Source organism: Maniola jurtina, chromosome 15, assembly GCF_905333055.1.
Source record: "Maniola jurtina chromosome 15, ilManJurt1.1, whole genome shotgun sequence".
NCBI lineage: Eukaryota > Metazoa > Arthropoda > Insecta > Lepidoptera > Nymphalidae > Maniola > Maniola jurtina.
The window spans coordinates 12,158,261-12,170,869 of record NC_060043.1 but is presented as its reverse complement, the minus strand read 5'-3'; the positions used below and the strand labels follow the sequence as shown (position 1 = coordinate 12,170,869).

At 36.3% G+C, this 12,609-nt stretch overlaps 1 protein-coding gene across 2 annotated transcripts in view; it reads left to right on the top strand.

The window, feature by feature from the left end:
* The window catches only part of LOC123872446 (5-hydroxytryptamine receptor), a 73,588-nt gene extending 61,644 nt beyond the window's left edge, over window positions 1-11,944 (top strand). For both annotated transcript variants that reach the window (XM_045916721.1, XM_045916723.1), the window contains 3 exons: window positions 9,483-9,616; window positions 10,187-10,296; window positions 10,511-11,944. In XM_045916721.1, coding sequence (XP_045772677.1) covers window positions 9,483-9,616; window positions 10,187-10,296; window positions 10,511-11,432 — 1,166 coding nt within the window. In that variant the 3' untranslated portion in view covers window positions 11,433-11,944. The remainder of the gene's footprint in view (window positions 1-9,482; window positions 9,617-10,186; window positions 10,297-10,510) is intronic.
* Window positions 11,945-12,609: the final 665 nt, after the last annotated feature.

The following is a 12,609-nucleotide window of genomic DNA, read 5'->3' as shown; positions in this document are numbered from 1 at the left end:
TGAGGGAGCGTCTCATCTCAGAATAAGAATGGTTTAGTGGATTGGCAGACATCATATACTTTTAAGAGCACTAAGGAATACTCTCAAGCATGCAGTTTTACGATATTTTCCTTAGCCGTTAAAACAAAATGATATTAAATAGCTCCGAAAAGATAGAGCTGGATGCAAGCTAAGCTGATTTCTAGCTCCTTTGCGCCCCCCTATCCCCCCAAATAGGATGCCATTTTAACCCCCGACCCAAAAAGAGGGGTGTTATAAGTTTGACGCGTGTATCTGTGAATCTGTCTGTGGCATCGTAGCTCCTAAACTAATGAACCGATTTTAATTTAGTTTTTTTTTTTTGTTTGAAAGGTAGCTTGATCGAGAGTGTTCTTAACTATAATCCAAGAAAATCGGTTCAGCCGTTTGAAAGTTATCAGCTCTTTTCTAGTTACTTGTGCCAGGAGTGGGTACGACAATAGTGCAACGATTGGGGTTTGAACCGCTGACCTTTCGGAAGTTAGTCCACTCCTCAACCGTTGAGCTATCGAGGCTCTAACTTGGTAATTTAATTTAATTTACTTTTAATTTAATTTACGTAGGTACTTATTAGTCATATGAGATTAACGTAGTGGGTAGCACGTAAGTTTTACTTCATTATTCTACTATATTATTTGTAATCACTGCGTGCTACTGTTTGTTAATCCAAATAAATAAAATAAAATGACGTTATATGACGATACTACGCGTACGGGCGGCCCGTACGGGCATACTGCATATTATAATATATGCGATAATCTTTATCGTTCGATTCAAATTCAATTAGTGAAGTACTTGAGAGTTTTTCTCTCCTATTAAAAATTAGCACCTTTCAGAATGTCTTCTCTATTATCGTTTCATTATGAGGTCCAAATAAGATTACATTAAGACTTTCTTTCCTTTTCTTTATTATATTATTTCCTTTAGAAAATTGATGGTCGGATAGTATCTAAACTACTTACTTTATTCACAGAATCACACTTCACACTAATATTATAAAGGCGAAAGTTTGTATGTGTGTGTGTGTATGTGTGTGTATGTTTGTTACTCCTTCACGTAAAACCCACGACGGATTTGGCTGAAATTCCGAATGGAGATAGATAATATCCTTGATTAGCACATAGGCTACTTTTTATCCCGGAAAACCAAAGAGTTCCCACGGGATTTCGAAAAACCTAAATCCAGGCGGACGAAGTCGCGGGCGTCAGCTAGTAGGGGAGAGTGTGCATGAAAGAGCCAGGCTTTGAAAGAGCCGATGTGATTTTCCATTACTTATCGATATTCTACCAAAGTTTAATTTTACTCCTTAAATGGCAACACTGGATAGCTGTTACCCACAAACATTTGACAGTTCTACGACAGCAAATGGCCTCACAGGACTGTTACGAAAATTCGGAAGCCAAAAAGTAAGTTTCTTTGTGTTTCTTTCATCTTTTTTTTCAAAAAGTGTATTGCATAAGTTGACAAAACTGATATACAGTATTGGCGTCTATATATTTGCCCTTGTTTTGCATAAATAATATCAGATCAGCGTTCTGGTATAGTGCCTTTTTTTTGAAGTTATATTTTTAAAAGCGTCGTGTTTTGAAAGAGCCAGTTATTTATGCTTTAAAAGAGACGCCTCTTTCGTGACACGAAAACTGGCTCATTCAATACATCGTTTAGTTTTAATTAACCCCCGACGAAAAAAGAGGGATGTTATAAGTTTGACGTGTGTGTCTGTGTGTCTGTCTCTGTGTGTGTGTGTGTGTGTGTCTATGACCACGTAGATCCTATACCAATGGACTAATTCTGATGGTTCTTTTTTTTGTTTGATAACTGACGTGATAGAGATTGTTCTTAGCTATAATTTATTTATTTATTTATTTATTTAATCTTTATTGCACAAAATACAAAAAAAAAAAACAAAAGGCGGACTTAATGCCTAATGGCATTCTCTACCAGTCATATTTATAGAGGTCGGGGGTGTCCAAAATTTTTAATTTTAGTTATTTCATTATTATATGATATATGTTTCAGAATAAAAAGATATGTCTTCGCAAGCGTCAACAGCTAAAAAACGGGTAAGGCCCACAACTGCTGCAATAGAAGAGGCTGTAAAAGAAGTGCTTGCTGGAAATCAGTCCATAAATAGAACAGAGTTAGCGTTATCGTGTGGCCTCAAAGGGGTGATTAATTTCTTCTGCCAAAAATGTTGTTAATTTTAAATTGTTTTTATATTGTTTTTATTTTTTAAGTTATAGAGTAAGAATACGAAAAAGGGCTCTATTTTATGTTTTTAGACAAATTTTTATTAATTATTTAATTTTTAACTAAGACAAAGTTCAAAAGTTTTAATTGTTGATTAAGACAATGTTTAATTATTACTGAGACTGTTTAAAAATTGTGATTTTCATAGAAATACTAAAGTAAGCTTAGTATTAATCTGATTTTAAATACTTAACATAATTTTAATTGATAATAAACCGTTTAGTACCTCAAAAGTAGGTATCGGCTCTTTCATAACACATGGTGGCTCTTTCATTGACCTGCTGCTATGAAAGAGCCGATTTCCTTTTTTTTTTAAACTATTTATATAAGAGATTATCAGCGTTGTTATCCTCTTTATTTTTATTTTATAACATTGCCAATTAAAGTGGTTATAAGAAAACCTAGTTTCATTTGAAAATAATATAGTAAAAGTGTGTTTTTTTTTACACTATTCAAAACTGGCTCTTTCATCCACACTCTCCCCTACTTAATAAATAGAAGATAGGTACCTACGGTCTACCTTCCACTTAATGAGGAGTTCATAATGTAAGATTAGGTACATTTAAATCTTCCTAACAAAGGTATAAATATTATAAAGAAAGTTAAGTAGTAACTTGAATTTTTGAAATCGTTTAAAAATGGAGCTCTTTATAAGAATATTTCAGTCCACGTTTTAACCCCAGGGACAAATAGAACAAGAATATTAAGCAAATATTCGTATACGCTTGCTGAAAGTTTAGAAAAATTGAAGATTTTATCTGGCAATAAAAATTAAAACGCTCGTACTTTCAAGATGTCTTTGTTAACATTTAATTATAACAATATACCTATGGTAGAAAATAATTATAGTTTGTATAGTTTATAAAGAAAATCTATTGTTAGTTACGTTCTTAGTTAAAAGCAATTTAACGGGCAAGGCATACCGGCCCAGCAAAATTAAATATTTTGTCGATGAAATTTTTATTCTGAGAAATATTAATAGGGGTCTCTCCGTCACTCGCTTCATACAAACGTAGTTCCAATTTCATTTGAATATTAAGCAACCAAAGTCCATGAAATTTTGCAGACATATTCTAGAAACTAATGTCTATGTTTGTGGTTTTCCAGATTTCTGTTAAAATATTCGATTTCAAAGTTACGCGGTCTTCAAAATGTACATAAAAATCTTTGAGCCCCTGTAATTTTAAAACTACACATTTTTAGAAAAATCTAAAACACCACAGACACAGATATTAGCTTCTAGAATATGTCTGCAAAATTTCATGGACTTTGGTTGCTTAATATTCAAATGAAATTGGAACTACGATTGTATGAAGCGAGTGACGGAGAGAGCCCTGTTAAAATGCTAAAATTGCAGTGCATTTTTATCTCAAGTATATTAGTGGACCTAGTTAATTAGGTCCATGAGTTCAAGGAAAAAGCGATAAAATTAAATGTTTTGCCGGTGAATTTTTATTTCAAGAAATATTATAATAGAAATGGCAGTGCAATTTTACTTCAAGTGAAATATATTTATTACATTTACTAGAAAAATGACAATATATTTTCATCTCGTATAGTGTCGAAAAAGTTTTGTACATTATATGTTTTAACAATATTGTAATAGAAAAATCTCAGTGCATATTTATCTTGAGTATATTTATGGACCTAGTTATGTCCATGAGTTTGAGCAAAAAACGATAAAATTAAATATTTTTCCGGTGAATTTTTATTTCAAGAAATATTATAATAGAAAAATAGCAGTGCACTTTTATCTCGAGTATAACATAATGGAAAAAGTTTTGTACATTTGTTTTAAGAGGGGGCTCTCCGTCACTCGCTTCATACAAACGTAGTTCCAATTTCATTTGAATATTAAGCAACCAATGTCCATGAAATTTTGCCGACATATTCTAGAAACTAATATCTGTGCCTGTGGTTTTTTAGATTTTTCTAAAAATATGTAGTTTTAAAATTACAGGGGCTCAAAGATTTGTATGTGAATTTTTAAGACCGCGTAACTTTGAAACCGAATATTTTAACAGAAATCTGGAAAACCACAGGCATAGATATTAGTTTCTAGAATATGTCTGCAAAATTTCATGGACATTGGTTGCTTAATATTCAAATGAAATTGGAACTACGATTGTATGAAGTAAGTGACGGAGAGAGCCCTGTTAAAGTGTTCTACGTTCCAGTTCCGGTTATTACGATTTTTATGGATGCATGCATGTATATCTAGCGTTGCTCGTGACAATAAAATGACATTGCAATAGGTACAATGAAACTATGCAATCGATACAGTAGACTCTAGAGAGAATTTGTATTCAATACAGGTTTGCAATACGAAATAATGAGCTTTTTTTGACAATATTTTCCAAATAGCGAGTTACTAGGCACTTTCAGTAGTTAGGAATGTGACTGACAGACATAGTAACGCATTTATAACATTAGTACGGATTTGGAGAACTGGCATGTCAAAAGCTCGAACTGCTAGAGAGCTGCGTGTGCGTACCTGCGGTCGAGTTGACCATCCATGTAATTGAAAAGATTGCAAGAATCTGAGAACCGCTAATTTGTGGTCACATCATTAAAAAAAATTTTAAATATGTTTCAATTTTCAAAGTAAGATAGTCTGTTCTAACCTTGTTCGTTGAAACGGACTACGTCTAAAGCGTATTACGATTGACAGGAGTGCGGACACCGATGTTCGTTGGAACATGATGTTCGTATGAAGCGCCACATCTAGTGGAACATTTATATCGCTGCTTGTAGTAAACAATGAAATCTTTGCACCAAAGGGTCGATAAACGGTTCATTTCATGTGAAGTTTTCAAGCGTAAAACTAGAAGTTTTAGTTATCTATTTTACTGGATAGCGGTGAAGCTTAAATATTACAAAGCTTTGATTATTCGTTTATTTTTCTTAGTTTTTATCTTTTGTTGGTATTCCTTACTTTTTATCTTTTGTAAGAAAAAATAAGTGTAAAATATTATGTAGGAGCTTAGTAGGTATTTAAGTATGAAAATATATCACAAGTGTAAATTAAAAATTTATAACACCCCCGACAAGTGAAGGTTACTGTAACTAGAAAAGAGCTGATTTGATCACTTTCAACAGCTGAACCGATTTTCTTGGATTCTAGCTAAGAATACTGTCGATCAAGCCACCTTTCAAACAAAAAAAAAACTAAATTAAAATCGGTTCATTAGTTTAGGAGCTACGATGCCACAGACAAATACACAGATACACATGTCAAACTTATAACGCCACTCTTTTTGAGTTGGGGCCTAAAAATATTATGTAGTAGCCTATAGTAGGTATTTAAGTATGAAAATATTTCGAAATGAAAAACTGCAAACTACTGAAGCAAAAAACCTCAGATTAGAATTTCCTCGGCACATGACATGGGTCTTTTCTCTATAACAAGGTACAGCTCGTAATATATCCCCCGGGTATCACACTCCAGCTCACATATTCCAATTTCCCTTTTCATCTACCAGTGGCTAAGGGTAGTGTTTTAAATTAATCTACCTATAGTTGTAAAAGGAGCTGACTGACTGACTAACCAACTGACTGATTGATATATCAACGCACAGCTTATATACTGGATGAATCAGGTGAAATTTGGGATGCAATAGATATGGCTATTATGACGTAGACATCCTCTAAGAAAGGATTTTTGAAAATTCCACCCCAGAGGGGGTAAAATAGGGGTTTGAAATTTGTACGCGGACGAAGTCGCGGGCATAAGCTAATCCTAAATATAAATGGTAAAGTTTATCCATCTGTCTGATATCTTTTCATGGTTTAACCGCTCCATCGATCTTTACGTTTGGGCACTATCTTAATCTTACGGGAAAAAATAAATTCCTCGCGAACGAAGTCGCGGGCATCTCTTAACGCTATGGAACTCTAATGCTAAGTATTAAGTTTCAGAAATAGAATAAATAAAAACATGTAGTAGGTAACTACCTAATTTTAGATAGCCTCAATAGCTCAACGGTAATAGGAGTGGACTGAATTCCGAAAGATCGGCGGTTCAAACCCCAACCGTTGCACTATTGTCGTACCCACGCCTAGCACAAGCTTTACGCTTAATTGGACGGGAAAGGGGAATGTAAGTCATGATTAAAATGGCTAATAAAAAAGTAAAAGTAAGAGGGGTATAATATACCTACTAAAATGCAAAACAGCAAACTGCTGAACAAAAAAATCTCAGATTAGAATTCCCTCGGCTCATGACACGGTTCTCCATAACAAGGTGTATTCTCCGGAGATCCAATTTCCCTTTTCATCTGCCAGTGGCTTGTTTCTTAATGGAGGGTAGTGTTTTTTAAATCCTAATATTAAACCACAAAAAATATTCCTACCTATGTCCGGTGTAGACTTTGAAACCATCCAACCTATGTGCCACAAACCTGTCTAATTAGAAAGACAGTAACTTGAAGATGGTTTTATGCACTACAATTAGTGTAAATTAAAAATTTATAACACCCCCGACAAGTGAAGGTTACAGTAACTAGAAAAAAGCTGATAACTTTCAAACGGCTGAACCGATTTTCTTGGATTATAGCTAAGAACACTCTCGATCAAGCCACCTTTCAAACAAAAAGACCTAAATTAAAATTGGTTCATTAGTTTAGGAACTACGATGCCACAGACAGGATACACACGTCGAACTTATAACACCCCTCTTTTTGGGTCGGGGTTAAAAACTTATAACACCCCTCTTTTTGGGTCGTGGGTTAATAAAATGAAAAAGTGCAAAAAATGACAGATTTCAATGTCTTCATATCTGACAAGGGTCTAACTCTAGTCAGTGGAACTGTATAGTAAGTTAGATTTATTCTCTAGGGAGCACAGTTAGCTTCACACATCCCAATTTCCCTTCATCTGGTAGTGGCTCTGAAAATGGATAAGGGCGCGGCAGTTTTAAAATTCATTCCTTGATTTCCACAATAATGCAATTTCCATGCAAACTACAAAATTCACCCTTAACTGTCTGTTGGACGAAGATATTTAAATTTTACTCCGACAGAACGGCTAAAACGATTAAATTCAACATTAAAACAAAAGTCCGTTTGGCTACTTTCTGGTACAATGTCAATTGTTAGCTGAACTTTACTGTCCTCCTATTATCTAAAAAGCTGTTAACTGCAAAAAATAGTTTTGAGCTATCGCCAAAAAAACGTGAGAATTTGTTTTTGTATATTTTTATACTAAATGGTGCCTGCGGATATAAGTTTTAAAAATCCCGCAGAAGAAAATAGCTTATGTGTTAATTCAGGATATATGTATATAAGTTATATCCATTCTAAATATCCCAATCGATGAAGGCGTGGCGTGAAGGAATAACAAGCTTTCACACTTAAAATATTAGGATTTTAGTCATAGAATAGCATGAGTCAATGAACGAATGAAGCTGTTGCCAATAGCCGCTCTGCCTTTTACGTTAATCTCTTTGGTGCCAACCCATAACCTCGATATAAAATTCGAAGTCACGTCCTTAGCTCTCAGCCCCGGCGGCGATAGAAAAGTGGCTAAGTTTTCCTTTGATGCCCTTTATTGTTTAAATAGCTTACGGGTTTTTCACATAAACTTATATTATAACTAGCTTATGCCCGCGACTTCGTCCGCGTGGACTGCACAAACAACCCCCTATTTTACCCCCTAAGAGATATAATTTTCAGAAATCCTTTCTTAGCGGATGTCTAGGTGACTGTACTTAGCAATAAAGCTAGGTTTGCACCTGCCAGTACAAGTGACTGACTATGGACAGGGCAAGCCTAACTTTGTTGCTGACTGTACGTATCCATAATAGCTATCTGCATGCCACATTTCAGCCTGATCCATCCAGTATTTGGAGCTCTGCGTTGATAGATTAATCAGTCAGCTTTTCGTTTTAAATAAATAGATTTGTCTACTAATTTGTCCGGGATGCAAATTTTGTACCCTTCACTTGTTAATCATAATCAGTCAAACGAGGGGCCTTAAAAGTTACAATCAAACAAATAGCTATACAGACAAACTTTCCCATCCATACTAATGCTATAATACTATAAATGAGAAATTATGTTTGACTATCTGTTTGTGTCAGTCTGTCTGTTCGATATATTTTCAGGACCCATACGTTTAACCAATTTTGACGAAATCAAAGCACACGAAGAAAGTAAAGTAGGTTGCATATAAGTCAGTATTCATACCCTCCTAATTGAGATTAAAGGTAATATTTTGATCCTAATTTAATAAATTCTAACTTGTGCAACCTATATTGCTTACATTTAAGGGCTTTAACGCTAACCGTGACCTCAGAATACATAATAGTACTGACTTTAACCGCCTGTTATGCAACTGGGATTAATCGTAACATCGGTAGGTTACTCGGTTACTTGAAATTCATTTCCAACCATTGGATTCAATTACATCGAGAAGCTCTATGACTAAGTTGCTCCATATTCATAGAGCTACATGAATTTGTAGTCACGAATAATTCAGAGCTCTCTTCAGATTTCTGCTAATTAGATTTGAGGTTGAGATTGTACTTATACCCGTAAATTCTAGCCGTAGTTTCTTACCTATACTCTATACGCGGATGGAAGTAATTAGTATAGGGCTCTCTCTGTTACTAATCCCATACAAATGATAGAGGCAAAAATCTCCGAGGACGTAACCATTTTGAGACACCAACCAATCAAAAACATGTTTTCAAAAAACATTCGAAATTCAAATCGAAAAAAACTTTGAAATCCAATTAGAAAACTATATAGTTATTTGTGATTGGTTGATGACTCAAAATGGTTAGCGAACACTGAGATTTTTTCCTTTATCATTTGTATGGGGTTATGTAACAGAGAGAGTGCTATCCCAACTTTTTTCCGCTGACAGGCTGTCACCGTTGAAGGACGCATCATGGACAATGGAATTATTAGTATCACTAGCTGACGCCGGCGACTTCGTCCGCGTGGATTTAGGTTTTTCAAAATCCCGTGGGAACTCTGTGATTTTCCGGGATAAAAAGTAGCCTATATGATAATCCAGGATATAATCTATCTCCATTTTCAGCCAAATCCGTTCAGTAGTTTTTGCGTGAAAGAGTAACAAGCATACACACACATACATACACACATTCATACACACATACATACACACAAACTTTTGCCTTTATAATATTAGTGTGATGTGAAGTGTAGCCATAACGTGCCTGTAGTTTTAAATTGTTCTTCTTCTCGCAGGCAATGTGTTCGTGATAGCAGCGATCATAATCGAGAGGAACCTGCAGAACGTCGCCAACTACCTGGTCGCGTCGCTGGCGGTCGCCGACCTCATGGTCGCCTGTCTCGTGATGCCTCTCGGAGCTGTCTATGAGGTAAATATTGTAGAGTATGTTAAGATCCTAGTTTAATTGAAAGGAATACGCAGAACGTAGTTAACTACCTGGTCACGCCGCTGATGGTCGCTGACCTCCTGATCGTGCCTCTTTTCTTGGTGCTATCTATGATAGATAGCTATCCTATCTATTAGCATAGAAAATCTTCATCATTCAAACTCATGTCTATGATCTGCTTGTTTTTAACCCCCGTCCCAAAAAGAGGGGTGTTATAAGTTTGATGTGTGTATCTGTGTATCTGTCTGTGGCATCGTAACTCCTAAACGAATGAACCGATTTTAATTAAATGTTTTTGCTTGAAAGGTGGATTGATTGAGAGTTTTCTTAGCTATAATCAAAGAAAATCGGTTCAGCATTTTGAAAGTTATCAGCTCTTTTCTAGTTTTCTTGTAGAGGTTTTTGTGTCAGGGGTCTTTTTTTTTTAATTTTGAGTTATAATTTAATGTTGTGTTCACCACAAGTCATTCCTTCTGTAAAAGGACAAAATAACATTCATGACCTGCCCAATACATTATTTTATACCAAAGCCTCGTGTTCTTTGTTCATCAGGTCAGTCAAGGATGGATTCTGGGCCCCGAGCTTTGTGATATGTGGACTTCCAGTGACGTACTCTGCAGTTCCGCTTCTATTCTTCATCTTGTTGCTATTGCTACTGATAGGTATGTTCCATCCAAATTTACATCATCATCATTATCATCATCAGCACTATCAACATAATTATCATCCTCAAAATCTTTGCGATTTAATACTCCCTAGTTTTTTTTTCGATTTTAAATTTAAATTCATCTCTGGAATCCATTGTACCCTCATTTATGACTTATAATTACATTTAGTGATCATCATGGGGACTTTAAATTGATTTTTCCTTCTCAGGTATTGGGCTGTGACAAACGTCGACTACATTCACATAAGAAACGAGAAGAGAATTTTCACAATGATCGTCCTCGTATGGACGGCTGCGCTCGTGGTCTCGCTAGCCCCGCAGTTGGGCTGGAAGGACCCCGACTACCTGGCGAGGATAACCCAGCAACAGAAGTGCCTCGTTAGTCAAGACCTAGCGTACCAGATCTTCGCCACATGCTCCACCTTCTACGTTCCCCTAGCTGTCATACTTATCCTGTATTGGAAGATATTCCAAACGGCACGGAGACGTATAAGGAGAAGAAGAGATCCGCCTCCTCCAAGACCGACGTCAGCTGACGGCGCTCCACCTTCAGGACGACCGGTACAATCGGCAAGGGATAGACGATTCGTAAAGAAACGATTCCTGAATTTGAAGAAATGCAATCAACGAACTCGGGCTGAAAAGCTAGCAGCAGCGCTTTTGCTTACCGAGGGTCAGAGTACATCGACAGTAGACACCCTTGATGAAGAACCTCGCACAACAGCATTCACTATCAACGAAAAGGTGGTTCCATCAGTGTCCCCGGAGAAGTCTTCCTCGACTGTCACTAATGGATCGAAACAGGAGCGAGCTATCGCACCAGGTCCCTCTCAGAGGGAGAAGAAAGAGACCCTCGAAGCGAAGAGGGAGAGGAAAGCGGCGAAAACACTCGCCATAATCACTGGAGCATTCGTGTTTTGTTGGCTGCCATTTTTCATAATGGCTTTAGTGATGCCGATCTGTCAGACTTGTGTGATCAGCGACTACCTCGCAAGCTTCTTCCTCTGGCTCGGCTATTTCAACTCGACCCTCAACCCTGTTATCTACACGATATTTAGTCCCGATTTTCGCCAAGCATTCGCTCGGATCCTCTTCGGCACGCACCGGCGTGGCCGTAACAAAAAGTTCTAACGAAAATGTCACTACTTTATAATATATTTACATATTTAATTGTGCTGCAACAGTATGGACTAGAGTGAGGAAACTTCTCGGTTTTGATCCTGAATTGACATCTATTCTATCAAATATTAGGCTAGGGGTGACGTGAAATCAAAGATACCTTGTCTTTTCATAGCCTATAAATCATCATGCAGGTAACATTTGACAGCTGCCAGAGTAACTGTCATGAACTGTGGCATCGAGCTCTTCGAAATGGACTTTAAATATTTTATCCTCTACTTGTATCATATTTCGGCTTTATGTATGTTATACATACTTCGACATCTGTAGTTAGTGTAAATATAAGTTAGTCAAAGTTGTAAATAATATAAAGATATATGATAATATATGCGATAGCAATGTTGGGAATTGTTTTTTATAGTTTATGTAGCCGCGGCGACGTCGTTCGCGAGTCCCAGGCGACGCCGCCGCCGCTTGCGTTGTTTCCAGTGACATTACGAAATAAATATTCAAATTATATCACATAAAAGTCTTTTATTGCCCCTCGAATACTGCCGCTCGTTAATATCATACGAGCTCTTATTTCTGGTACTTTGCTCCCGTTAATGGATAAAACGTAATTATGTAATGCAATAAATACGGCGTAGGTAGTTAATTCTTTGCTTATCAAACTTATTGGAATGCTTGATATGATTTCAGTAATCTGATTTCAGTAACTTTATCTACTTACCAGTCTGAGAGCTTATTACATATTTATTTCAAATGAAATTGATAAATATAAGTACGTAATTTACGTAACACCCACGCGTCAATCAAAATTTTCAAGAGAAACAATGCTAGCGCACTCCCCAGCGCTAACCATACAAATCTAGTTTGATTCTTATTGGAATATCGGAAGTTTTGTAGACACAGGAACAAATATCTATGAGTATGTCTGTAGTTTGTCATATTCCCGCAAAAATCGATTTTAAGTTACACCGGGTCAAATACATTTTGAAATGGTGTAACTTCAATTAAAGTACACAGAAATCTGGAAACCCACACAGGTATTTGTTTAAGAACGTGTCCACACAATTTTAATGAATTTGATTTGTTAATATTTAAGTGATGACTAAGCTACGGTTGTGTGGAAAGCGCTGGGATGCGCTAGGGTTACTTCTCTTAATTATCTGCCTATATGCGTCAAATG